The 26,861-nt window shown below is 39.3% G+C and overlaps 1 protein-coding gene across 1 annotated transcript in view; it reads right to left on the minus strand.

Moving 5' to 3' along the window:
* TULP4 (TUB like protein 4) overlaps positions 1-26,861 on the minus strand; it is a 428,663-nt gene that overhangs the window by 238,989 nt on the left and 162,813 nt on the right. Inside the window, exon 3 of the mRNA XM_075862710.1 lies at positions 23,675-23,803. Within this exon, the coding sequence (XP_075718825.1) occupies positions 23,675-23,803 (129 nt within the window). The remainder of the gene's footprint in view (positions 1-23,674; positions 23,804-26,861) is intronic.

Here is a 26,861-nt window from a genome sequence, read left to right on the forward strand (position 1 = left end):
CATGCCGCCAGCCTCCCGGAACGAGACATCGCCCAGAATTTGGAAATGTCCCGCTGGATCCAAGATGGTTGGGAGGCATGTGTGTGGGGAAATTGTACTTAATTTAATGAATTTCTAGATGTTTTGCAAAATGATGAAAGAGAAGATGCTACTTACTCTATACACCCTGGGCCATCAAGTACTTTTTCAACATGAGAATGTGGTGGTAAGGAATGTTGACCTGTGGAGCATCTCCATACGCCAGAGGATATTCATTTAAGAGATCCATTTCCAGAGGGAATCTCACATTCTCAGGGAACTTGCAATGTCTGGAAATAACGTCTCGAGCTGCTGTGAGTACAAACTTAAAAGGGTATGTACACCATTTTTCCCATCAAATACATTTAAAACGAAAAATGGAAGAAACTTTGCAAATAGTCTGAATTAAAAACTTTGTATCATTTTGGGTCCACAGCTTCTTTACAGACCTATGTTTCCATGGTTACGGACAAACCCGGCGTAGCTGATTCTGCAGTCATATTGCCTTTCATCTGCCCCCTACTATTTGCTAAGCTACCGAATATGGGAAGTTGTCGCTTATTTAAGTTTAGATTAAAGTCTATGTACATCATTGGAAAAGTTTGTTTTTTGTTAAGAAAAATGTGTAAGTGTGTGTTTGGTGCAACTTTCTAATTACATTTTGAGATACAGCTCTTTTGTATTCTGTATAAAAGAGCAGTTGTGTCTTGCGCTGAGAACTGAATCCGTCAGGTCAGCGGTACGGACGGGTTCAGTGTCAGCGGGTCCTGCGCGTATCTGACACGCAGGATCCACCTGTTATCGATCACATCTAAGTTATGAACTTAGATATTATCGGTAACAGCTTGATCCTGCATGCTGCTGTCACTGAACCCTTTAGTGCCGCTGACCTGATGAATTCAGGTCTTAGCGCAAGATACAGCTGCTCTATATACAGGATAAAAAGCAGGTGTATCTCTCAAAGTAAAAATAATATTTAATAAAAAGTAGTTAGAAAGTTTCACCAAACACAAATTTTTATAAAAAAGGTAAACAATTATAGTTTTTCAAAAGGCGTACATAGCCTTTAATTGGAAATGCAAAAAAAATTGGATGTGAAGGTGGACATAGCCTCCAAGAGGCTAGAGATACAGAAAGGTGTGAGAAGCAGTATTAGAGCACAAGTATTTTGTCCGGACGTCCATGCCGGAAGCAGCTGGCTCATTACATTGCATACCGGCCGTGCTGCCGAACTGTAGCTCAGTTCTAATTCACTTCAACATGAGCAGAGCTGCAGTAATGCCAGTCGGCCGATATTCCGTGGCCTGAGCCAACTAATTTCGGCATGGACGTCCGATGCCCGGAGGCACCGGACCAGCTGATCTGTGCGGGATCTAGGGGTCGGACCCCCACAGATCATATACGGGTGATCTATCCTTTGGTAGTGGACAACCCCTTTCATACCCCTTTTACATTGACAAAATGATAGTTTTTTACCGCTCAGACGGTTGTAGATGTAAAGTCTGAAGTGTCCATCAAGGGTTTGACCTTCCCCTCAGCTAGCATGGAGAAAGAACGATCCAAATTTCCACTGGTGTGTATATTCTCGCTGGTACTTGTGGTTCCACACAGAAATGAAACTGCAGAAATGCAACTGCTTGCTGTGTATATCTCGTACTTGATGTTCTAAATCTCCAACAAGGGAGGAAAAGGAGATAGTGCACTACCTTTTGGAAACTACAAATTCCACAAGTTTATTCCATACTTACAAAAATAGATATAGATAAAAGCATAAGATAAGCTCTTGTAACACGCCAAATAATGCAACCCGACCCTAGGTGTCGCCCTTCTGGCTTCCGCTGGGGCATATGGGCGTGTACCATACATGTGTCTAAATAGCGGTCAATCTTCTTAACATACAACAGTTTTAAATTGCATATATATATATATATATATATATATATATATATATATAAAACAGCCAATTTTAAAAACAACAATGATAAAATGACATGAAAAATAAAATCATTCACACAATAAGTGTAGTTTATGAATAAATTGAATAAAAAAACCTCATTATTTGTTGTGAAACTGTGCTGCAGCATAATGAGATCTAATTGCATGACTTGTCTATGCTACTTAACTAAAAGCTGTGTGAATAAGGTTCAATCTCTCCAAGACATATACAAAAAACATACATAGAAGTGCAACCAATACGATGCATTTTCCATGATGATCCCCACATTCCTTCCACCTATATGAATGACTATGCTCGGTTATATAATTATAAAGATCCCCCTTATACAAATGACAATTTTGAAATATAGGTTATTACAACATTAGGTGTTTATCTTACAATATTATATACCGATCTTACATCTTATACATGTGGGTAAAATACCCTTTTTATTTTCCATTTTCTTTTTTGGTTAGAAGGTGGCTACAAAAAAGAAAAAATTGATGTAGATGTAATTAGAGCTGTGATTTAAAGAAAACATTTTAATTCAAAGTCCAAGTTTAATCCCAAAGGGCATAGTGTTTTTAATTGATAGATCCAATAGGATTCTCTTTGGCTCATTTTTTTTTATATAATTATCACCACGCCAATGATTTGCAACAGATTCAACTCCATAGAATTTTGTTCCATTAGGATTTTTATTGTGAAACTTCCCATAGTGTGCGGATACGCTATGGTCAATTTTTTCTTTTCTAATGTTGTGGCAATGCACTGCTAATCGTGTTTTCAGTTTTCTAGCAGTTCTTCCCACATACATAAGTCCACACGGACAGACTAGCATGTATTTGACTCCTTTAGTGTCACAGGTAATAACATATTCGATGTTAAATTCTTTGGTCATGTTGGAATTAGTGAATATTTTGAATACGCCTTTCACTTTGTTGTAGCCAACTTCTTTACATGCCTTGCATTTATTGCAGGAAAAAAAACCTTTTGCAGAAATAATTGTTCCCTTGCTATATTTTATATAGCTATTTGTTAATGTGTCCTTAAAGTTTTTAGCTCTACGATAAATGACAATCGGGTCTGATGGTAACAATGGTCCTATTACAGGATCACTTTTTATAATATGCCAATTTTGTTTAAGAATATTTTAAATTTTTACTGCCCCTGAAGAGAAGGAAGTAATAAAAGGGACATGCATAAAATCTCCCTTTCTTTTATTTTCTTTTTTCTGGGTATCGGATTCTCCCCCATTGCAATCAGATTCTTCTTCAACCTCTTTTAATGCAAAGTTGACAATTTCAGGACTATAATTCCTTTCCTTGAGACGTGATTGGATAATATCAGACTGAATATGAAAATCTGTTGTATTAGTGCATTTCTTTTTTATTCTTTTAAACTGTCCTTTAGGGATGTTATTAAGCCATGGTTTATAATGGCAGCTAGTATATTCAATGTAACTATTGCAATCCGTTTTTTTAAAGAAATTTTTTGTGTTCAATTTATTTCCATCTATAAAGACTTCCAGATCCAAAAAACAGATTTTTTTGTATAGCAATGTTCCGAGGTAAATTTTAGATTTTTAGTATTTATATTCATGTATTTGATAAATGACACTAAATCATCCTCGCTTCCTTCCCAAATGATGAAAATATTGTCTATATAGCGTTTGTATATTTTAATAGACCTTGAAAATAAATTTTTATTTGAATATATATGGTCATCTTCCCAAACTGTTAGATATAAATTGGCATAGCTGGGAGCGAATTTGGCTCCCATCGCCGTGCCTGCAATCTGTAAATAATATTGAGAATCGTACCAAAAATAATTTTTTTCCAGACCAAATTTTATCAATTTTAAGATTAAATCTTTTTGTTTTATTTTCATCTCATTATCTGCATTAAATATGTTTTGTATTGCATCTATGCCCAAATGATGTGGTATGCAAGTGTATAAGGACTGTACATCACATGTGCAGAGAATGGTTTTGTCATTAACATTTAAGTCCTTTAATTCATTTATGAGATGAGTGGAATCTCTGAGGTACGACTTACCATTTATTACAAACTTCTGTAGAAATGAATCAATATATTCAGATATGCAACTTGTTACGGAATCTATGCCTGCAACTATTGGGCGTCCTGGTGGATGTACTTTGTTTTTATGTATTTTGGGTAAATACTATATCACCGGAGCTTTGGGGTATTTAATGTTCAGGTATTCAAATTCTTTTTTATTTAACCCCTTCCCGCACCTTGACGTAACTGTACGTCGAGGTGTGCAGTAAGTTCGCGCACCTTGACGTGCAGTTATGTCTGTGCTTTGACAGTTAACCGCCGCGCGGCGCTACACCGCAGCGGCGGTTAACTGTGCAGGGCGTCTGCCCTGCATACCCCGTTGCCGATCAGCGGCCTATCGCCGCTGATTTCGGCAGTTAACCCCTTAATTGCGGCGTTCGATTTGAACGCCACAATTAAGGTGTTTAGCGCCAATCGGCAGCCCCCATGTGAAATCACGGGGGCTGGCGATCGTGTAAAAAAAGTGTAAAAAAAGTGTAAAAAAAGTGTAAAAATAAAAGTTAGAAGTGACATAAACATGAACTGCTTTTTTTCCTATAATAAGTCTTTTATTATAGGAAAAAAATGAACACGTAAAAAAAAAGTACACATATTTGGTATCACTGCGACCCCAACTATAAAACTATAATATTATTTTTCCCGCACGGTGAACACCGCAAAAAAAATAAATGAAAAACAAAGCGAGAATCACTATTCTTTGGTCACCACCCCTCACAAAATATACAATAAAAAGTGATCAAAAAGTCGCATGTACGCCAAAATTGTACCGATACAAACTACAACCCGTCCCGTAAAAAACAAGCCCTTACACAGCTTTTTTGACTGAAAAATAAAAACGTTACGGCTCTCAGAATATGGTGACACAGAAAATAAATTATTTTCTAAATAAGTTATTTTATTGCGCAAACGCTGCAAAACATAAAAAAACCTATATACATATGGTATCGCCGTAATCGTACCGACCCGCAGAATAAAATATAACAGTCATTTATAGCCCAGGGTGAACGCTATAAAAAATAAATAAAAATCATTGTCAGAATTGATGGTTTTTGGTCACCTTGCTTGCCGAAAAATGGAATAAAAAGTGATCAACAAAATCGCATGTACCCCAAAATGGTACCAATGAAAATTACAGATTGTCCCGCAACAAATAAGCCCTCACGCAGCTCCGGTGGTGAAAAAATAAAAAAAGTTCCGGCTCCCAGATTATGGCGATGCAAAATGTGCAGAGCGTTCCAAAAGCGGATAAGATCGGGCGCCATTTATAATATAAGTGCAACACTGGCCACATATCTGCGGATTATTATTTATTTACCCCATTATTATACCCTCTTATTATGCCCTGATATACTCTGCCCAGCCTACATTTGCCCCCACATTATAAACTGAAATACCAGCAAAACGCCAGAGCTACTACCAAGCAAAATATGCGCTCCAAAAGCCAAATGGCGTCCCTCCCTTCTGAGCCCTACAGTCTGCCCAAACAGCCGTTTATGTCCACCGATATGGCATCGCCATACCCGGGAGAACCCTGTTAATATTTTATTTGTGGTATTTGTGGCACAAACTGGGCACAACATATAGTGCACTAAAATGGCACATCAGTGGAAAATTGTAATTTTCACTTTCCACCATCGGCTGCGAATTAAACCCTTCGCGCACCATGACTTAATAGCATGTCGTGGTGTGGGGGGTGATATATGGAGCGTCTCACGCACTGAGCCCGTGCCATACGCTGCGGGTGTCAGCTATGTATTACAGCTGATACCCGGGACTAACGGACAGAAACAGCGATCGCGCTGTTACAGGAGCCTGTAAAAATCACAATAAACTGCAATACATTAGTATTGCAGTGTATTCTACCAGTGATCTAACGATTGCTGGTTCAAGTCTCCTAGGGGGACTAATAAAATATGTAAAAACAAAAGTAAATAGTTATTATTAGTGGAAAAATAATTAAATAAATATTTAAAGTCCAATAAGAAAGCCTTTTCATATTTTTTCTCTAAAGTAATGTAAAAAAATACACAAAATTGGTATTGCTCCGTCCGTAAAAGTCCAAGCTATTACAATATACCATTATTGAACTCGCACGGTGAACGCCGTGAAAAATAAAGAATTTTAAATGGCAAAATCGCGGTTTTTTGGTCACCTTCGCTCTACCAAATTTTTTTATAAAAAGTGCTGAAAAAGTCTTATGTACCAAAAAATGGTACCAATAAAAACTACAGCACGTCCTGCAAAAAATAAGCCCCCACACCGCTCTATTGACGGAAAAATAAAGACGTTGTGGCTCTCGGAAAGCAGGGAGGAAAAACGAAAAAGAAAAAGCAAAACATGGATCAGTCCGGAAAGGGTTAATTTATTTTCTATTGAAAATACAATTACCGGTAGGTCTAATTGCTATTTCCAGGAATCCATCATGACAGCACTACAGGAGGTTGCCCTATTGACCTCTGTAGGGACAGAAAGACAGAGAGATTAAAGGCCCCTCCCACCACCCACTTGCCAGTGTTTTTCAATTACTACACCAGGATGGATGCAACCCTATTTTATTTCTAGGGGTAATAACGGACATGTTAAATGCACAAATCAGAATTCAATCAGGGAGGGATGTAATGGAGCTGTCATTATGGATTCCTGGAAATACAATTACCGGTAGGTCTAATTGCTATTTTCCAGTACATCCCTCATGACAGCACTACAGGAGCAATACCAGATTATAATGCTCAGGGCGGGACTATGGATTGAAGGACTTTCCGTCCAAAACTTAAATCCGTATCGGACAGAACATCGAGCCTATAATGTTTGCAAAACGTATGATGGCTTGACCAAGTGGCAGCTCTGCAGATTTGGTCCATAGAGGCTTCTCTTCTTTCTGCCCAGGATGCCGAGACTGCCCTTGTTGAATGGGATCTGATGCCTTGTGGGGCAGATAGTCCTTGGGACTTGTAGGCTTCTTGTATGGTGGTTTTTACCCATCTCGCTAGAGAGCCTTTTGAGGCTTTCTTTCCTCTATTCTTTCCCCCAAACAGGACAAATAGATTTTTATCTTGTCTCCAGGAGGAGGTTCTATCCAGATACTGAAGAATTGTTCGCCTGACATCCAGGCAATGGAATTTTTCTTCTTGTTTGTTTTTTGGATCTGGATAAAAGGAAGGTAGAATTATTTCTTGTTCTCTATGGAAAGCAGTAGATACCTTTGGAATAAAGGAGGGATCTAGCTTTAGAATGATCTTATCCTCTTGTACTTTTAGGTACGGTTCTATGATTGACAGAGATTGGATTTCTCCAATCATTCTTGCTGAATTAATAGCGACTAAGAATGCAGCTTTTAGAGTTAAAAAATGCATACTAATTTTGTCGAGCGGCTCAAAGGGGGGCTCACAAAGAGTCGTTAACACCACATTCAAATCCCAGGTAGGAACTGATTTCTTTAGGAAAGGTTTCAGTTTAGAGACCGCTTGGGTGAATCTTCTGATCCACCGATGTTCAGCCAGAGGAGTGTTAAAAAAATTACCTAAGGCTGAAATCTGTACTTTTAAGGTACTAGGGCTAAGTCCTTTTTTGAATCCCGTTTGTAAAAAATCTAGGATTTTTGCAATGTTGGGAAAAAAGGGGTCTGGTCCTGGGTTTCCATGCCAGGAACAGAATTTCTTCCAAATCTTTTGATAGATTTTAGAGGTAACTTCTTTATGACTTAACAAGATAGTTGAAATTACCTCATCTGACAGACCGTGGTTCCTCAAGATCTGCCTTTCAGGATCCAGGCTGACAATTTCAGAGTTTCAATTCCCTGGAAGAATAAGGGACCCTGGGAGAGAAGATTCTCCTTGACTGGGAGCATGATAGGGTCTTCCAACGCTAGGTATTGTACGATTGGAAACCAACTTCTTTTTGGCCAATAGGGAAGAATAATGATGAGCTTTGTCAAATCTTCCTGGATTTTTATTAATACCATTGGTATTAGAGGAAATGGAGGAAAGGCATAGGCCAGATCCATGTCCCAGGGTTGGGACAATGCATCTACACCCAATGGGTTGTCTCTGAGATTTAGGGAGAAGAATGTCTCTACTTGAGTGTTTTTCCTCGTGGCAAACAGGTCTATTTGTGGATAACCCCAATTTCGGGTTACGGACAGAAAGACTTCCCTGTTTAGGGACCATTCTCCAGGGTCTACTTTTTCCCGACTCAGGAAATTTGCTGATAGGTTCTCTGAGCCTTTTAGGTGGACTGCCGTGACTGATAGGACGTTTTCTTCTGCCCAACTGAAAATTTGTGCAGAGAGGGCCTGAAGAAGAGTGTGTCTTGTTCCCCCTTGATGGCGAAGAAAGGACACTGCTGTCGTGTTGTCCGATAAAATTCTTATATGCTTCCCTTTTATGGTGGGTGAAGCTCTTATAAGTGTCTCCCATACGGCTCTTAGTTCTTTGAAGTTTGAGGACATCATCTTCATTTGAACAGTCCATGTGCCCTGAAAGTGTTGGTCTTGGATTACTGACCCCCAGCCGTGTTTGCTGGCATCTGTGGTAATCACTACATAAGGAGACGTTCTCCAGGGGACTCCCTTGTCTATGTTGTTTGTGCAGAGCCACCACAGGAGGGATGATTTCACAGTCTCGGAAATTTTAATTTTTAAAATCAGGGAGTTTTGTTTTTGATCCCACTGGGACAAGATCAGATTCTGTAAGGGTCTGGAGTGAAATTGGCTCCATGGAATAGATTGGATGCAAGACGTCATCATTCCCAACATCCGCATACATTCCCTTATGGAACAGGCGTCTTTCCCCCAAAATTTCCTTACTTCTGCCAGTAGGAGTATTTGTTTCTCTCTTGGGAGGAAGGAATGTTGAAGGGAGGAGTCTAGCAGTACTCCTAAGAAGACCTTCTGTTTCTGGGGAGGAAGACTCGACTTCTGAAAGTTGATTATCCATCCCAATTCCTGTAGTAGGGAAAGAACCTGTGACCGATGACTGACTAAGATAGTATCTGCTGTCAACAAGAAGTCGTCTAGATATGGGATAATTACTATACCTTGACTTCTTATGAATGCCATGATCTCTGCCATAATTTTTGTAAAAATTCTGGGGGCGGAGGAAAGGCCGAAGGGGAGGCAGACAAACTGGAAGTGGAGAATGGAAGGACCGTCCTGAATTGCGAATCTGAGGAATCTCTGGTACGCGGGGTGGATAGGAACGTGATAATACGCATCCTTTAAATCGATCGTACACATTGATGCCTCTTCCCTTATTACAGGAATAGTCGATCTGATAGACTCCATCTTGAATTTTCAATATTTCACCCATTTGTTTAGGACCTTCGGGTTGATTATTGTCCTGTAGGAACCGTTTGGTTTTTTGACCAAGAAGATTTTTGAATAGTGGCCTTTGCATATTTCGTTGTGGGGAACTGGAGAAATGGCTCTCAATCTGAGTAGTTTCTGGAATTCCTGGATAAGGATCTGATGAAGATCTTTTGCTTGGTACTGGGTTATTAGGAATTTCTCTGGAGGAATGGAGGAAAATTCTATTTTGTATCCTTCTTCTATGATCTTTAGAACCCAGGGGTTTTGGGTTATTCTCGACCATTTGGGATAAAATTGTAGGAGTCTTCCCCCCACGCTCTTGGCGTCATTGCTTTTAGGGCTGGAATGAATTATTTGGGTTAAGGAGATATCCTCGACCCCTTTTCCCTTTGGGGTAACTCCAGCGACCGGACTTCCCTTTCCCGCTGTAGTTCTGTGAGGTAGGATCCCTCTGTTGGCGAAATCTTCCAAACTGAGGGGGTTTTCTTGGTTTCTCTTCAGGAAACCCCTTTTTTCTATCTGTTGCACTCTCCAGCATGTTATCGAGGAGAGGACCGATCAGAGACCCTGTAAATGGGATAGAACACAACTTGTTCTTGGACTTTGTATCTCCTGACCACATTTTGAGCCATAATGCTCTTCTAGCAGCATTTGAGAGAGCCCCATTCCTGGCAGCAAATCTAATAGATTCCGCTGAAGCGTCTACCAAGAATCCGGTTGCCATTTTTAGTAAAGGTAGAGATTCTAATAGATCTTGTCATGATGTCTTCATCATCAATTGGGTCTCTAGCTGGTTTAGCCATATAAACATTGCTCTTGCTACTGATGTGGCCACGATATTAGTTGAGATCAAGGCAGAGGAAGATTCCCATGCTCTTTTGATCCACTTCAATCCGTGGTCTTTTTGCCCGGGAGTGTGAGGGACTTTCTTGCGGAGGGGCGAGGGAGGCTACTGACTGACCCACTTCTTCACGAATCATAGTCCTAAATTCAGACATGAACGTTGGTTGTTCCTCCTTTAGTATTTTTGCAACACAATCTTGACACAATTGTTTCGTATGGGACTCTGGCAATTTTTTTGCACAAGTCGCACATTTTTTAACCTTCTTTTTATCAGTTTGTCTCTGAGAGGAATCTTTTTCCTAGAGAAAACAGAAGGTAGGTAAAGTATGGTGTACATACATAAGGGGTCATACCCTTCCCCAAGGGTGAGACTCACGTGACCCTGGGACATATCTGGAGTTCCATCAGGACAAGGAAGTTCCATACCGTGACAGGTAACAGGCAATGCAATATGCAATCCACAAAAAAATAATCCAAGTTAGAGTTATCAGCTCTAACTACATACCTGTGCGTGTCCCTTTAAATGCGGGAGTATTGAATTTCCCGCCTTCCAAGATGGCCGCGGACCGGAAGTAGCCCGACATCATTTCCGGTCGGCTATTCGTCCAGCGTGTTCCTGGAGTGCAGCCGCCATAGCCGGCGACTGAGGCTTGCTATGCGGTGCAGCGAGGATTCCTGCCGGTGCGTCCATGTTTATGGAGCTGCCGGTCCCCGCCTGGTCCTCGGCCCGGCCGAAGCCTGCTTGGGAAACCCCAGCCCCCACACACTACCAGAACCCTGCCTAGGATTCCTTAGGTAGGTGTCTCAGGGACCCCTCGCTTGAGGGGTGTTAGCCTGGGCTTTAGGGGGAAGAGAAGGGGGAGTGCACGGACCCCCCGATCTTGCCCCCTGCCCGAGTTTCTTTCCAGCACTAACACAGGAGCGACGCTCTCTGCTCCTGACCCTGTGGGGACAGGAAGAACACTGGCAAGTGGGTGGTGGGAGGGGCCTTTTAACCGCTCTGTCTTCCTGTCCCTACAGAGGTCAATAGGGCAACCTCCTGTAGTGCTGTCATGAGGGATGTACTGGAAAAAACATTTATGACCACATGTGGGGTATTGCCGTACTCGGGAGAAATTGCTTTACAAATGTTGGGGTGCATTTTCTCCTTTATCCTTTGTGAAATTGAAAAAATGCAAAATGTTTGTGGAAATAATGTTGATATTAATTTTCACGGCCTAATTCTAATAAATTCTGCAAAAGACGTGTGGGGCCTAAATGCTCACTATACCCCTAGATAGATTCCTTAAGTGGTGTAGTTTCCCAAATGGGGTTACTTTTGAGAGGTTTCCACTGTTTTAGTACCTCAGGGGCTTTGCAAATTTGACATGACACCCAAAAACTATTCCAGCTAAATTTGAGCTCCAAAAGCCAAATGGTGCCCCTTCCCTTCTAAGCCCCGGTGTGGGTCCAAACAGCAGTTTATTACCACATATGGGGTACTTACGTAATCAGGAGAAATTGTTTTACAAATGTTGGGGTGCTTTTTCTCCTTTATTCCTTGTAAAAATGAAAAATTTCTAAGTTCTTAAAGAAAAAAAGTTGATTTTTACCTTTACAGACTAATTCCAATGACTTCAGCAAAACAACTGTGGGGTCAAAATGCTAACTTTACCCCTAGAAAAATTCCTTGAGGGGTGTAGTTTCCAAAATGGGGTCACTATTGGGGGGTTTCCATGGATTTCATCCCTCCAGTGCATTGCAAACGTGACACGGCACTGAAAACTATTCCAGCAAAATCAGAAATCCAAATGGTGCTCCTTCCCTTCTGAGGCCTGCTGTGGGTCCAAACAGCAGTTTAATACCACATATGGGGTATTGCTATAATCGTAAGAAATTGCTTTACATATGTTGGGGTGTTTTTTCTACTTTATTCCTTATAAATATTTACAATTTTTACGTTTTTTCACAAAAAAAGTAGATTTTCATCTTCACATACTAATTCAAATAAATTTAGCAAATAAACTGTGGGTTCAAAATGATAACTATACCCATAGATAAATTCCTTGAGGGGTATAGTTTCCAAAATGGGGTCACTTTTTGGAGGTCTTTACTGTTTTGGTACCACAAGACCTATTCAAACCTGACATGGTACCTAAAATAGATTCTAAAAAAAGGAGGCCCCAAAATCCACTAGTTGCTCCTTTGCTTCTGAGGATGGTGCCTCAGTCCATTACCGCACTAGGACCACATGTGGGATATTTCTAAAAACTGCAGAATCTGGGCAATAAATATTGACTTGCGCTTCTCTGGTAAAACCTTCTGTGGTACAGAAAAAATGTATTACAAATTAATTTTCGAAAAAAAAAATGAAATTTGTAAATTTCACCTCTACTTTGCTTTAATTCCTGTGAAACGCCTAAAGAGTTAAAACACTTTCTAAATGCTGTTTTGATTACTTTGAGGGGTGCAGTTTTTAAAATGGGGTGATTTATGGGGACTTTCTATTATATAAGGCCCTCAAAGTCACTTCAGAACTGAACTGGTCCCTGAAAAAATAGGCTTTTGAAATTTTCTTGAAAATATGAGAAATTGCTACTAAAGTTCTAAGCCTTGTAACGTCCTAGAAAAATAAAAGAATGTTCAAAAAACGATGCAAACATAAAGTAGACATATGGGAAATATAAAATAGTAAGTATTTTGTGTGGTATTACTATCTGTTTTACAAGTAGATGCATTTAAATTTAGAAAAATGCAAATTTTTGCAAATTATCTCTAAATCTTGGTGTTTTTTACAAATAAATATTGAATTTATCGAACAAATTTTTTCCCTAACATAAAGTACAATATGTCACGAGAAAACAAACTCAGAATCGCTTGGATAGGTAAAAGCATTGCGGAGTTATTACCACATAAAGTGACACGTCAGATTTGAAAAATCGGCTTCGTCCTGAAGGCCAAAACAGGCTCAGTCCTGAAGGGGTTAATATGCCTGAGCTGTTAGCCTCTGTTAAGAGACAGTTTAAAGAGGCTCTGTCACCAGATTTTCAAACCCCTATCTCCTATTGCAGCTGATCGGCACTGCAATGTAGACAACAGTAACGTTTTTCTTTTTCAGAAACTAGCATTTTTGGCCAAGTTATGAGCATTTTTATATTTATGCAAATGAGCCTTTCTTTGGCCGCTTTTGACCTTCCTGACAGAGCCTCATTTTTCAAATCTGACATGTTTCACTTTATGTGGTAATAACTCCGGAATGCTTTTACCTATCCAAGTGATTCTGAGATTGTTTTCTCGTGACACATTGGACTTTATGTTACTGGAAAAATTTGCCCGATAATGTACATTCAGTATTTAATTGTGAAAAACACCAAAATTTAGCGAAAAATTGCAAAAATTAGCATTTTTCTCAATTTAAAAGTATCTGCTTGTAAGACAGGCAGTTATACCACACAAAAATGTTGCTAACTAACATCCCCCATATGTCTACTTTAGATTGGCATCGTTTTATGAACATCATTTTATTTTTCTAGGACGTTACAAGGCTTAGAACTTTAGCAGCAATTTCTCACATTTTCAAGAAAATTTCAAAATGCTATTTTTACAGGGGCCAGTTCAGTTGTGAAGTGGCTTTGAGGTCCTTAGATATTAGAAACCCCCAATAAGTCACCCCATTTTAAAAACTGCACCCCTCAAAGTATTCAAAACAGCATTTAGAAAGTTTCTTAACCCTTTAGACATTGCGCAGGAATTAAGGCAAAGTAGAGGTGAAATTTACAAAGTTCATTATTTTTTCCCAGAAATTCATTTTGAATCAATTTTTTTTGTACCACAGAATGTTTTACCCAAGAAATGCAACTCAATATTTATTGCCCAGGTTCTGCAGTTTTAGGAAATATCCCACATGTGGCTCTAGTGTGCTACTGGTCTGAAGCACCGGATTCAGAAGCAAAGGAGCACCTGGTGGATTTTGGGTCTCCTTTTTAATAGAATATATTTTAGGCACCATGTCAGCTTTGAACAGGTCTTGTGGAACTAAAAAAGTGGAAACCCCCCAATAGTGACCCCATTTGGGAAACTACACCCCTCGAGGAATTTATCTAGGGGTGTTGCAAGCATTTTGACCGGCCAGTTTTTTTGCAAAAATCTTTGGAACTAGGCCATGAAAATGAAAATCTACATTTTTTCAAATAAAATGTAGGTTTAGCTAATTTTTTTTTATTTCCAAAAGAACTAAATTAGAAAAAGCACAACATTTGTAGAGCAATTTCTCCCGAGTAAAACAATACCCCACATGTGGTAATAAACGGTTATTTGGACACACGGCAGGGCTTAGAATGGAAAGAGCGCCATTTGGCTCTTGGAGCTCAAATTTAGCAGGAATGGTTTGCGGAGGCCATGTCACATTTGCAAAGCCCCCTAGGGGACAAAACAGTTGAAACCCCCAACAAGTGACCCCATTTTGGAAACTATACCCCTCGAGGAATTTATCTAGGGGTGTAGCAAGCATTTTGACCGGCCAGTTTTTTTGCAAAAATTTTTGGAACTAGGCCATGAAAATGAAAATCTACATTTGTTCAAATAAAATGTAGGTTTAGCTAATTTTTTTTCATTTCCACAAGGACTAAAGGAGAAAAAGCACCATAAAATTTGTAAAGAAATTTCTCCCGAGTAAAACAATACCCCACATGTGGTAATAAACGGTTGTTTGGACACACGGCAGGGCTTAGAAGGGAAAGAGCGCCATTTGGCTCTTGGAGCTCAAATTTAGCAGGAATGGTTTGCGGAGGCCATGTAACATTTGCAAAGCCCCTAAGGTGACAAAACAGTGGAAACCCCCAACAAGTGACCCCATTTTGGAAACTATACCCCTTGAGGAAATTATCTAGGGGTATAGTGAGAATTTTGACCCCACAGGTTTTTTGCAGAAATTTTTGAAAGTAGGCTGTGAAAATGAAAATCTAAATTTTTTCAAATAAAATGTAGGTTTAGCTAATTTTTTTTCATTTCCACAAGGACTAAAGGAGAAAAAGCACCATAAAATTTGTAAAGAAATTTCTCCCGAGTAAAGCAATACCCCACATGTAGTAATAAACGCCTGTTTGGAGACACGGCGAGGCTGAGAAGGGAAAGAGCGCCATTTGGCTTTTGGAACGCAAATTTAGCAGGAATGGTTTGCGGAGGCCATGTCGCATTTGCAATGCTCCTGAGGGGACAAAACAGTGGAAACCCCCAACAAGTGACCCCATTTTGGAAACTACACCCCATGAGGAAATTATCTAGGGGTACAGTGAGCAGTTTGACCCCACAGGTGTTTTACAGAACTTATTGGAAGTAGGCCGTAAAAATGAAAATCTACATTTTTTCAAATAAAATGTAGGTTTAGGTATTTTTTTTTCATTTCCACAAGGACTGAAGGAGAAAAAGCACCATAAAACTAGTAAAGCAACTTCTCCCGAGTAAAACAATACCACACATGTGGTCACAAACATCTGTTTGGACACACGGTAGGGCTCAGAATGGAACTAGCACCATTTGGATTTTGGAATGGTTTCTGGGCGCCATGTCACATTTGCTGAGCCCCTGTAGTACTAGTACAGTGGAAACACCCCAAAATTGACTCCATTTGGGAAACTGCACCCCCTGAGGAATCATCTAGGGGTATAGTGAAAATTTTGATCCCAAAGGTTTTTTGCTGAATTAATTAGAATTAAGCTATGAAAATGAAAATTATTTTTTTTTCCAACAAGATGTAGTTTTAGATCAACATTTTTCATTTTTACAAGGAATAGAGAAGAAAAAGCACCCCAACATCTGTAAAGTAATTTCTCCCGAGTACGGTAACACCCCATATGTGGTTATAATCAGCTGTTTACGTATATGGGAGCATTCAGAAGAAAAGGAGCGGTATTTATCTTTTGTAGCGTAGATTTTTCTGGAATGGTTTGCGGACGCCATGTTGCATTTGCAAAACCCCTGATGTACCAAACAAAAGTGACCCCGTTTTAGAAAGTACACCCCTAAAGGCATTTATCAAGGGGTGTAGTGAGAATTTAGACTCCACAGGTGTTGTTAGGGATCTGCCAGGTACTACGTCTAGGTATACTCCTGGGATTAATCAATCCACACCTGAGGCCAGACCTGTTAGACTGACACCGTCTCCCACCAACCAGGGTGGCAGGCTCAGGAGTGGGAGAGCCTATCGCGGCCTGGTCAGTCGGAGTTAGTAAACGGTTTTCTTTCTTATCCCCCCTTCTGTAACGCTCTGCACCTTTTGGGGACATTTTCTCCTTCGTAGTTTGGGAAATATTGCTGGGAAAGTTTTGCGCTGGTATAATACGGGCGCCCTCGCTTCCAGCGGATGTGCGATGTCCCTTCCCTTTCCTAGTTCCTAAATACTAGGGCCCTGAAACTGAAGGAATGTTCACCTCCGGCCTGCGCATTGAGATGTTTTTTCATCACCGCATTACTAGTGCCATAACTTTTTTGTTTTTCAGTTGATTGAGCGGTGTGTGGGCTTGTTTTTTGCGAGACGGGCTGTAGATTTTATTGGTACCATTTTAGAACACATACGACTTTTTGATCACTTTTTATTTCATTTTTTGGTAAAGGAAATTACCAAAAACAAGCAATTCTGGAATAGTTTTTTATTGTTTTTTTTATCGGCATCCACAGTGCGCCCTAAATTACATGTTAGCTTTATTCTGCGGGTCGATACGATTACGGCGATACCAAATTTATATAGTTTTTTTTATGTATTGCAGCTTTTGCACAATAAAATCACTTTTTTTATAAAATCATTTGTTTTCTGTGTCGACATATTGTAAGACCCATAACTTTATTATTTTTGCGTGCACAAAGCGGTGTCAGGGATTATTTTTTGCGGGACGGATTGTCGTTTTTTATTAGTACTATTTTGGAGTAAATGTGACTTTTTTTATCATTTTTTGGAAGGAGATGTGTCCTAAAAACAAATATTCTGGCGTTGTTTTTCATGTTTTTTTTTTACGGTGTTCACCGTGCGGGATAAATTACATAATTGTTTTGTAGTTTGGGTCGTTACGTACGCGGCGATACAAATTATGTATAGTTTTTTTTATGTATTGCGGTTTTTCCCATAATAAAAGACTTACCATGGGAAAAAAGTCAGTTAAGCTTTATTTTTATTTGAAATGTGTGTGTTTTTATTGTTTTACCACATTTTTATTAACTTTTTTTTACTTTTCTGACTTGTCCCACTAGGGGACATGAGGGCCTGATGCCCCGATTGCTACTCTAATACACTGCACTACATACGTAGTGCAGTGTATTAGCGCTGTCAGTTATTCACTGACAGCAAGCCTATGAGGACTCGCCGCAGGCGGGTCCTCATCGGCTCCCGTACAAGGCAGACTCGGACGCCATTTTCTGGCGTCCGATTGCCACAGCAAACCAGCGATTGCATCACTGGGTTGCCGGTAGGGTGAAAACCTATCAGATGCTGCGCTCTATTGAGCGCAGCATCTGAGGGGTTAATCTGCCGGATCGGAGAATAGCTCCGGTCCTGGCAGTTACAGGAGGGTGCCAGCTGTATAATACAGCTGTCACCCCTCGGTGATGGTGCCGGCTCTGCTTCTGAGCCCGCACCATCACTGCGCCGTACATATACGGCGCTTTGCGGGAAGCACCTCCCGACAGCGCCGTACATGTACGGCGCATGTCGGGAAGGGGTTAAAGGAATACAGTTTATTATCAATATAAGAAAAAAGAAATTACGATTATTGAACGAAAAAATTGAAGAATATCGAATTAAATTAGAACCTTTTAAAAATCTAGATGACTATGGAGAGTTATCTGGTCAATGTCAGAAAAAAATAAAAAGGTAGAAAATCACATAAGAATTAAGAAACATAAAAAATACGCAAAAATTCAAAGCGATTATACTAATAAAACAGTTTATAAATGGCAGAAAATAAAAGTACGTTATGAGATGCCACAAGCCGAATTATTTCTGCAAAAGAATTAGCTGTGCATTGCAACAACATTAGAAAAGGAAAAATTGACCATAGCGTATCCACACACTATGGGAAGTTTCATAATAAAAATCCTAATGGAACAAAATTCTATGGAGTTGAATCTGTTCCAAATCATTGGCGTGGTGATCATTATATTAAAAAAATGAGCCAAAGAGAATCCTATTGGATCTATCAATTAAAAACACTATGCCCTTTGGGATTAAAGTTGGACTTTGAATTAAAATGTTTTCTTTAAATCACAGCTCTAATTACATCTACATCAATTTTTTCTTTTTTGTAGCCACCTTCTAACCAAAAAAGAAAATGGAAAATAAAAAGGGTATTTTACCCACATGTATAAGATGTAAGATCGGTATATAATATTGTAAGATAAACACCTAATGTTGTAATAACCTATATTTCAAAATTGTCACTTGTATAAGGGGGATCTTTATGATTTATATAACCGAGCATAGTCATTCATATAGGTGGAAGGAATGTGGGGATCATCATGGAAAATGCATCGTATTGGTTGCACTTCTATGTATGTTTTTTGTATATGTCTTGGAGAGATTGAACCTTATTCACACAGCTTTTAGTTAAGTAGCATAGACAAGTCATGCAATTAGATCTCATTATGCTGCAGCACAGTTTCACAACATATAATGATGTTTTTTTATTCAATTTATTCATAAACTACACTTATTGTGCGAATGATTTTATTTTTCATGTCATTTTATCATTGTTGTATTTAAAATTGGCTGTTTTATATATATATATATATATATATATATATATATATATATATATATATATATGCAATTTAAAACTGTTGTATGTTAAGAAGACTGACCGCTATTTAAAGAGGCTCTGTCACCACATTGTGCAACCCCTATCTGCTATTGCAGCAGATAGGCGCTGCAATGTAGATTACAGTAACGTTTTTATTTTTAAAAAACGAGCATTTTTGGCCAAGTTATGACCATTTTCGTATTTATGCAAATGAGGCTTGCAAAAGTACAACTGGGCGTGTTGAAAAGTAAAAGTACAACTGGGCGTGTATTATGTGCGTACATCGGGGCGTGTTTACTACTTTTACTAGCTGGGCTTTCTGAAGAGAAGTATCATCCACTTCTCTTCAGAACGCCCAGCTTCTGGCAGTGCAGATCTGTGACGTCACTCACAGGTCCTGCATCGTGTCGGCACCAGAGGCTACAGTTGATTCTGCAGCAGCATCAGCGTTTGCAGGTAAGTAGCTACATCGACTTACCTGCAAACGCTGATGCTGCTGCAGAATCATCTGTAGCCTCTGGTGCCGACACGATGCAGGACCTGTGAGTGACGTCACAGATCTGCACTGCCAGAAGCTGGGCGTTCTGAAGAGAAGTGGATGATACTTCTCTTCAGAAAGCCCAGCTAGTAAAAGTAGTAAACACGCCCCGATGTACGCACATAATACACGCCCAGTTGTACTTTTACTTTTCAACACGCCCAGTTGTACTTTTGCAAGCCTCATTTGCATAAATACGAAAATGGTCATAACTTGGCCAAAAATGCTCGTTTTTTAAAAATAAAAACGTTACTGTAATCTACATTGCAGCGCCTATCTGCTGCAATAGCAGATAGGGGTTGCACAATCTGGTGACAGAGCCTCTTTAAACACATGTATGGTACACGCTCATATGCCCCAGCGGAAGCCAGAAGGGCGACACCTAGGGTCGGGTTGCATTATTTGGCGTGTTACAAGAGCTTATCTTATGCTTTTATCCATATCTATTTTTGTAAGTATGGAATAAACTTGTGGAATTTGTAGTTTCCAAAAGGTAGTGCACTATCTCCTTTTCCTCCCTTGTTGGAGATTTAGAACATCAAGTACGAGATATACACAGCAAGCAGTTGCATTTCTGCAGTTTCATTTCTGTGTGGAACCACAAGTACCAGCGAGATATACACACCAGTGGAAATCTGGATCGTTCTTTCTGCATGCTAGCTGAGGGAAAGTTCAAACCCTTGATCGACACTTCAGACTTTACATCTACAACCGTCTGAGCGGTAAAAAACTATCATTTTGTCTCTGTTTTTTGTGGTGTTGAGGATTTCACCTCTTTTTTACCTGCTCCGGTTGTTCATCTCCTTGTTGAGATATTTCAGTGAGTAGAGAGCTGAATTACATATTTGGTTGTTATTGTGTTAACCCTTTTACATTGAGTAGGAAGACACCGCAATTAGCAGCTCTCACTTTGGGGAATTTAGAGCCACCGTGTATATAATAGGTAACATGTAATACTACATTTTCCCTGCAGAAATTAGGACAAGCGAATGTCTTTCCCTAGAGATCAGGGGAGGTGTCCCAAGAAGGGGGGTGGTTGTTCTTGGAGATTTTAGCTGTGTATACTGCCCATAAAAAGTAATACATTTTATCTTACAATAATTTATTTTCTGTTTAACCATTAAAAATGTAATCAATTGCTTATCACTTTCTGTAATCAACAGTTAAATCTGTTAAAGCTAAAAAGGCGAATTGGAGGAAAAACAACCAACATGATGTGCAATTAGCATGTATTGGTGCCCAATAAAAAACATGAATCGTTTCATGACAAATAAACCCACCCAATATATGTCTGTTTGCTTTCCTTCTCAATAATGAATGTACTAATTGTACATCTCATTACTCAAACATCCAACCTATATTCATTATTTACAATAAAAGAGCAGACGTGTAATATGCACGGTTTCCATGAGAGACATGCTGAATTATATGACAGTATATGACATGGCCACCCACAACAGTTACTCAGTTTTACACCAGAACAAAAAAAAAAAAGGAGGGAAGGGCGATCACTTCAAATAGCCATATCTGGGGCAGTGGACCACCTAGAATGGTGGTTCTGGTGGCGTATGAAAGATGAGATTTTAATCTTAAGATTGCAGTTCTAGCTGTGAAACAACCGGAGGTTTCACCAGTTGATAATGGAAGCTGTATGACGCTTGTTGGACAGAATTATACAGAAAACATTACACAGCCCAGAGTGAAAAGAAATTTACCTCCCATTTGGCAAGTATAGCCAAATTAGGATATTTAGAAAAATGCACAGAACTTTGAAAACAATAAACGTTTTCTTAAAAAAATTACACTGTAGTTATCAGCATCATAGCACCTATTAGATTAGTTAGGAGATAGGGCATTAATAAACTAGTGACAGATCCTCTTTAAAGCATGCGTGCTTTTACAGCAGCTGTTGAGGGGCTTTATAAGACTTGTGTAATACCTAAATTAGTAATGAACTTATTAAATAGTAAGACCCAAAAACACCATGCAAAGTGTCCGAAACCCAAACTCCAACCTAATTCCACTTATTAAACCATGTTATAGATCAAAATAAACGATAGACAATAGCGGACACAAATACAAATTCTGTTACTAAAAACTCAATAATTTTAGAAAACAAATAGGTCTTAAAAATGCTGAAGAAAATTAAAGTCTATCGGTCAAGAAAAAAAAAAAAATAATAATATTTTAAAAATCTAAAAAATAAATAAGTTACACCGTTTAACCAGCGTGAACAGAAAATCCCTTAAAAATCCTCTGGTAATTTTCCCACAATTAACATTTACCATTAATCCACAGGCTAGTTGAGAAAAGTGTGATCAATGGCTGGGGGCCCCACAACTAGGACTTCCACCTATCTCTAGAACGTTCCTCTTCACTACACTATAGCAGTGAGGAGAATTTTGAAATGCATGGCGGTCGTGCATGTCCGCTGCCACTCCATTTAATGTAAATGGGGCCAACAGAAACAGACGAGTGTATCATTTCCATTGGTCTTATAGACGTTCTATTCAGGATCCTCCTCACTGCGATCAGTTAGTGAGGTGGAACGGGGGTTGGGACCCCTGTACTAGAGACCGGTGGGGGTCCCAGTGGGGGGCCCCAAGCGATCACAACTTTTTACCGATCCTGTAGATAGTTGATAAATGTGAATTGTGGGAGAACTCCTTTAAGGCCCATAATACGTGCGGTATAAGGGCGTTCTTAACAAATACATTTACTCAAATAAGGCTCAACTAAGAGTGTACTTAGGCTAGGCTCACATTACAGTTGGGCTCCATTTTCGGCATATATGTAGGGAAACGCTCCTGACGTATTTATCCGTTCTATTGGCTAGATGCATGGAAATAGAGTCCTTTTGGCAAGCATTTGGCCAAAATACCTCAGAACAAATTTTTTATTTTTCAATTGTTTTGAAAAGTGTTGTTGACTATGCTTTCAATATATAATGGATTTTTGTTTTATTACAATGTATGTCAATGGCAGAAGTATGCAATAATCTGGTCATACAGTAGCAGATGTCTGGGGCATACGATTGACATGTAATTGGAATGTAGAGCCCAAACAAAGTATGAACCTAGCCTTATAATGTTGTGTTGGAAAGCGCATGGATGTTTGGGATTAGTAGTAATTGTGTACACCCACTTCACACAACATTGGCCTGTCTTTAAAACGTGGATCACTTTCAACAAGCTCATAAACAGAAGCTTACTTAGTGCGCTCCTGGAATGGGGCGGTATTTCATACTGCTTCACCGGAAGTTATGCAGTGTTCAGTGCAGGAAGCAGAAGGCTCTGTACACTATATAGCGGCAGTCCTGCAGCTCTGCTCCTATTTACTTGAATAGGAGAAGATGCAGTACGATAGATATAATGTGACTGGAGCCATCTGCATCCGGCACCGAACACTGAATAACTTTCCGGCTGCCTCCGGGCACCGGAACAGCTCATCGGTGCGAGGTCCGTGTTTTGGACCCCCACTCATCATAGACTGATGAGCTATCCTGTGGAAAGGTCTTCAGTATGAAAAACCGCCCCATGCATGGACAATCCCTTTAAGCCTATGAGTAAAAAGTTCAGAACCACTTTAAAAAAAAACAAAAAACCAGTAGCATAAGTAAAATTAAATGAAGGCTCAAGACCATTGTAGTCACACTTTAACATGACATCCAGTCTGCTTTCTTGTAGTACTCATTTAAAGAAAAGCTGGGGCCACTTTAATATTTTAGAGAACAGTGCTGATCTTGAGTTATAGCATTTTCTATACATATCTTCTTCAAATTTTGTTTAATCTGAAGTCATATTTCAAATTCTGATAACTTCTAAGCTCTGATGTCACATATTCAGGAAGCCCATCTGCTGGTTCAGTGTCTGCACAAAACATGCACTGTTGATCTTTATTTAGAGCAACATTTAACAGAAAATAAAACTTCTCCCAAAATGCATAGAGCACTGTATTATAGGATATTAGCAGTTTATCTTCACCATGAAGCTATAGTATTTTAATTATATTGCATCTAAAAATGTAATTTAAAAAGGTAAACCGACAGTTGGCCTGTTAACACTATTGAATTGAAATCTACACACCATTAGCAGTCTTTCCTAAAATGTTTACGCTCCTTAAGGAAAATTAATTTCCATGTACCAAAACTCATTTATTCGTAGAAGAGACACCAGGTTTTCCACTCACCTGTGCTCCACGATCATTGACCAGTTCCACAGACCATCTGCCTTCATACTGGATCCACACAAATATTCCTCCATCTGCATCGCAGGTGGCCAACTTTTGGAAAGGTTCGTTCCATCTCACTAGCACCACCTGAAAAACAACAAAAACAAGATCAATCAACACTACCAAAGACTCTGTGCATGAGCTTAGTACATCTTTCCTTGTTACGATTCATTAACTTCTAATTTATTTCAAGTTGAAGCTGTCAGACATGAAAAACTAAATTCAGAAATCTTTAGTGTGAGCTTTAAAAGGTAAACCAATAATTACAGTGGTTTAACATTTAGGAACATCTGATGCACTTAGGATTCTGGGAAGACAACACATTTCTTCTATTAAGTAAACTGCCCTCACTTTTACAAGTGATTCAGATCTGAACTAAAGAACTCAACTTCACTGAACATTTTCATTAATAGAATTAAGGGAAAACAAGAGTAATCTACTAGGGGTCAATATTAACATAAAACATTGGATTTTAATGAAAACCAAGAGTTTCAAGAGAGCAATAGGCATTCTTTGTAGCCACTCTCGGTAATATAAGAGATTGTCCTGAGCTGGACTCCCTGCTATTAGATCAGTATTTCTTAGAAGAGTATTTGAAAGTTACTTTTACAAACCAAACAACTAATTTAAGGACTTTTTTTCCCCCCAGTTATATGCAATACTTCAAGACTGGCATTCAATGTAAAGCAGAGATATTGTACACTAGTGCTGGGCAAGACAAATCCCGGTTGCCAAAATTGGCCACTTTCACCAGGTACTGCTCCCTGCACTTTAAACATTAAGCGGTTAGGTGCTTCCACATGATGCCGAATGGCATGGCGGTGGATGCTAGATTTGATAGAATCCACCTCAGTTTGGCAGAAGCGGTTTGTGGAAGAGACAGACCGAGTACGCAACAGAGTGCTGTCTGCTCTATACAGCCGGGACAATTGCCTGCTTGTTAGTTGCTTCTTGCCTCCTGTGCAATGGGTGGTATGTGAGTGAGGAGTTGAGGCTAAGTCCTGCGCCTGAAGGATAGGAGAGAGTGACAATTTTTAATACTAGAGGGATGGCGGATAAAGTTCAAGTTAGACTACTGGTTAGAGAAGGGAGGGAAGACAAAAAAGTTCTGCAACCGGTTTTATGTTAGCAATTGCGCCTCAACTGAGTTTTGTGGACCTGGGCCTACAGTGTGTTCTGGTTTCTAACCTTTGGAGCAGATTTCTATACCTGGCTAAGATTTTGCACTCGTGTCTCCCCATCATCTGACATCTGGTCCTATTTCAAAGCAAAATGGAAGATAAAAAAAAGGAACCTCCTTCATCAGTTTCTGTCCCGCGTCAGGTATGTAAGACTTTGAGAGACCTTTTTAAACCAAAAAAAAACCTAAAGAGGAACCTAGGTGAATAAAGAACCCTAAAAGAACTTAAACTATACTCATCCTTAGGCTACATTCGCACGAGCATATCGGATTTGTGTGCACAAAAAACAGAGTGTAATTCCTGCTTTTTATGTCCGTGTGCCATGAGCCTAAGTTCACACTAGCGTTCGTATACGTTTACCGCTCTTCCGTCAGAGGAAGAGAGGATCGAAAGATTAAACGGAAAGCAACGATTCCGTTGCGATTACCATTGACTTCAATGGTAATTTTTTTGTTTCAGTTGCTTTCCGTTTGTCTCCGTTCGCTAGGTTTCCGGTTTTTATTGACAGAAGCAAAAGTGCAGTCTGAAGAACTTTTGTTTCTGTGAAAAAAAAAACGGAAACCTAGTGAATGGAGACAACAGGGAGACGTGATGCCGACATGATGGAAATGCATAGGGGTGAGCAATCAGAGTAACGAGCGCTCGTCCACATACATAGCTCCTTGTGAAATGAGTAAACAAGCACCAAGCTGTCTCATTGATCGGCGCTAGTTTTTACAGCCAATAAAGTGTAAAAAAAAGGACCCTTAATGTACTTTTTAATGTTTGTAAATGTAAAAACCTTATTTTAACACTTTACTTCTATGCCAAAATAGTACTGTTTGAAGTTACATGTCCAAACCTGTACAGAAAATCTGATGACAACATGCCCGCCTTCAGATTCCGGTCATCTTACCTAGCTTAAAAAGGGACAGTGTGTGTATATGGGAACATCAATGTAGGTTGGCTTCAATTAATGTCAGTTAACAAAAAGTCAAAGTGGTTCCTGGATTAGACTAACTAGCTCCTAAACTCTTTAATATTGTGCCCATCCCTACATTACATTTATATATAAAAAAAGAAAACAAAAAAACCCAAAACTTATTTATCTACACCTCCAAGTGAAATGCAACATCTGATCAACCATGGCATAAAAGAAATGAGATGACATTTCAACATCTTTTGTTATTCCCCATTGACGTGAACTTGATATGCTTTGAAGGAACAGCTATTACTTTGCAGTATAAACCATTATCACTAGAAGATTACAGGCAGAAGGCCGGAAAGGTCAGTCTTCAGTCTGGACCTCATGGGCACCACAAATAAAGTTCTCTAACAATCCAGTTCTACTCCGATATATTTCTTCTGCCACTACAAAAATTCCCATACTATAGTAAAAAAAAAAACAGGAAAGTTAAAGGTTCAACAGTATATTTCACCTGAACAATGCATTTTGCCATTGCAAGATTAGGCTATTTTATGCAAGAATATGATTGTCAGTTTCGAAAAAAATAAATAAGACTAAGAAATAGATATTGAGAAAATTCATACATTACAATAGAAGATAAAATTTTATGCAAAATTATGTCTGACTATAGATATAACAAAAACATTTATTAACTAGAAGTTACATGGGTTTTCACAGAATTTTATCAAATTGAGCAGCACAGTTTAAAGAGGCTCTTTATGCTAATGACTTTCTCAATGGACAACTGGGCGTGTTTTACTTTTTGACCAAGTGGGCGTTGTGGAGAGGAGTGTATGACGCTGACCAATCAGCGTCATGCACTTCTCCCCATTCAATTACACAGCACATAGTGATCTTACTAGATCACTATGTGCAGCCACATACTCACATATTAACGTTACTCAAGTGTCCCGACAGTGAATAGACATCACTTCCAACCAGGACGTGATGTCTATTCAGAATCCTGACATTTCGGTAACGCTTGTGTGAGATTTACAGAAAGGCAAACGTAATCGCG

The sequence above is a fragment of the Rhinoderma darwinii genome, chromosome 4 (assembly GCF_050947455.1).
Source record: "Rhinoderma darwinii isolate aRhiDar2 chromosome 4, aRhiDar2.hap1, whole genome shotgun sequence".
NCBI lineage: Eukaryota > Metazoa > Chordata > Amphibia > Anura > Rhinodermatidae > Rhinoderma > Rhinoderma darwinii.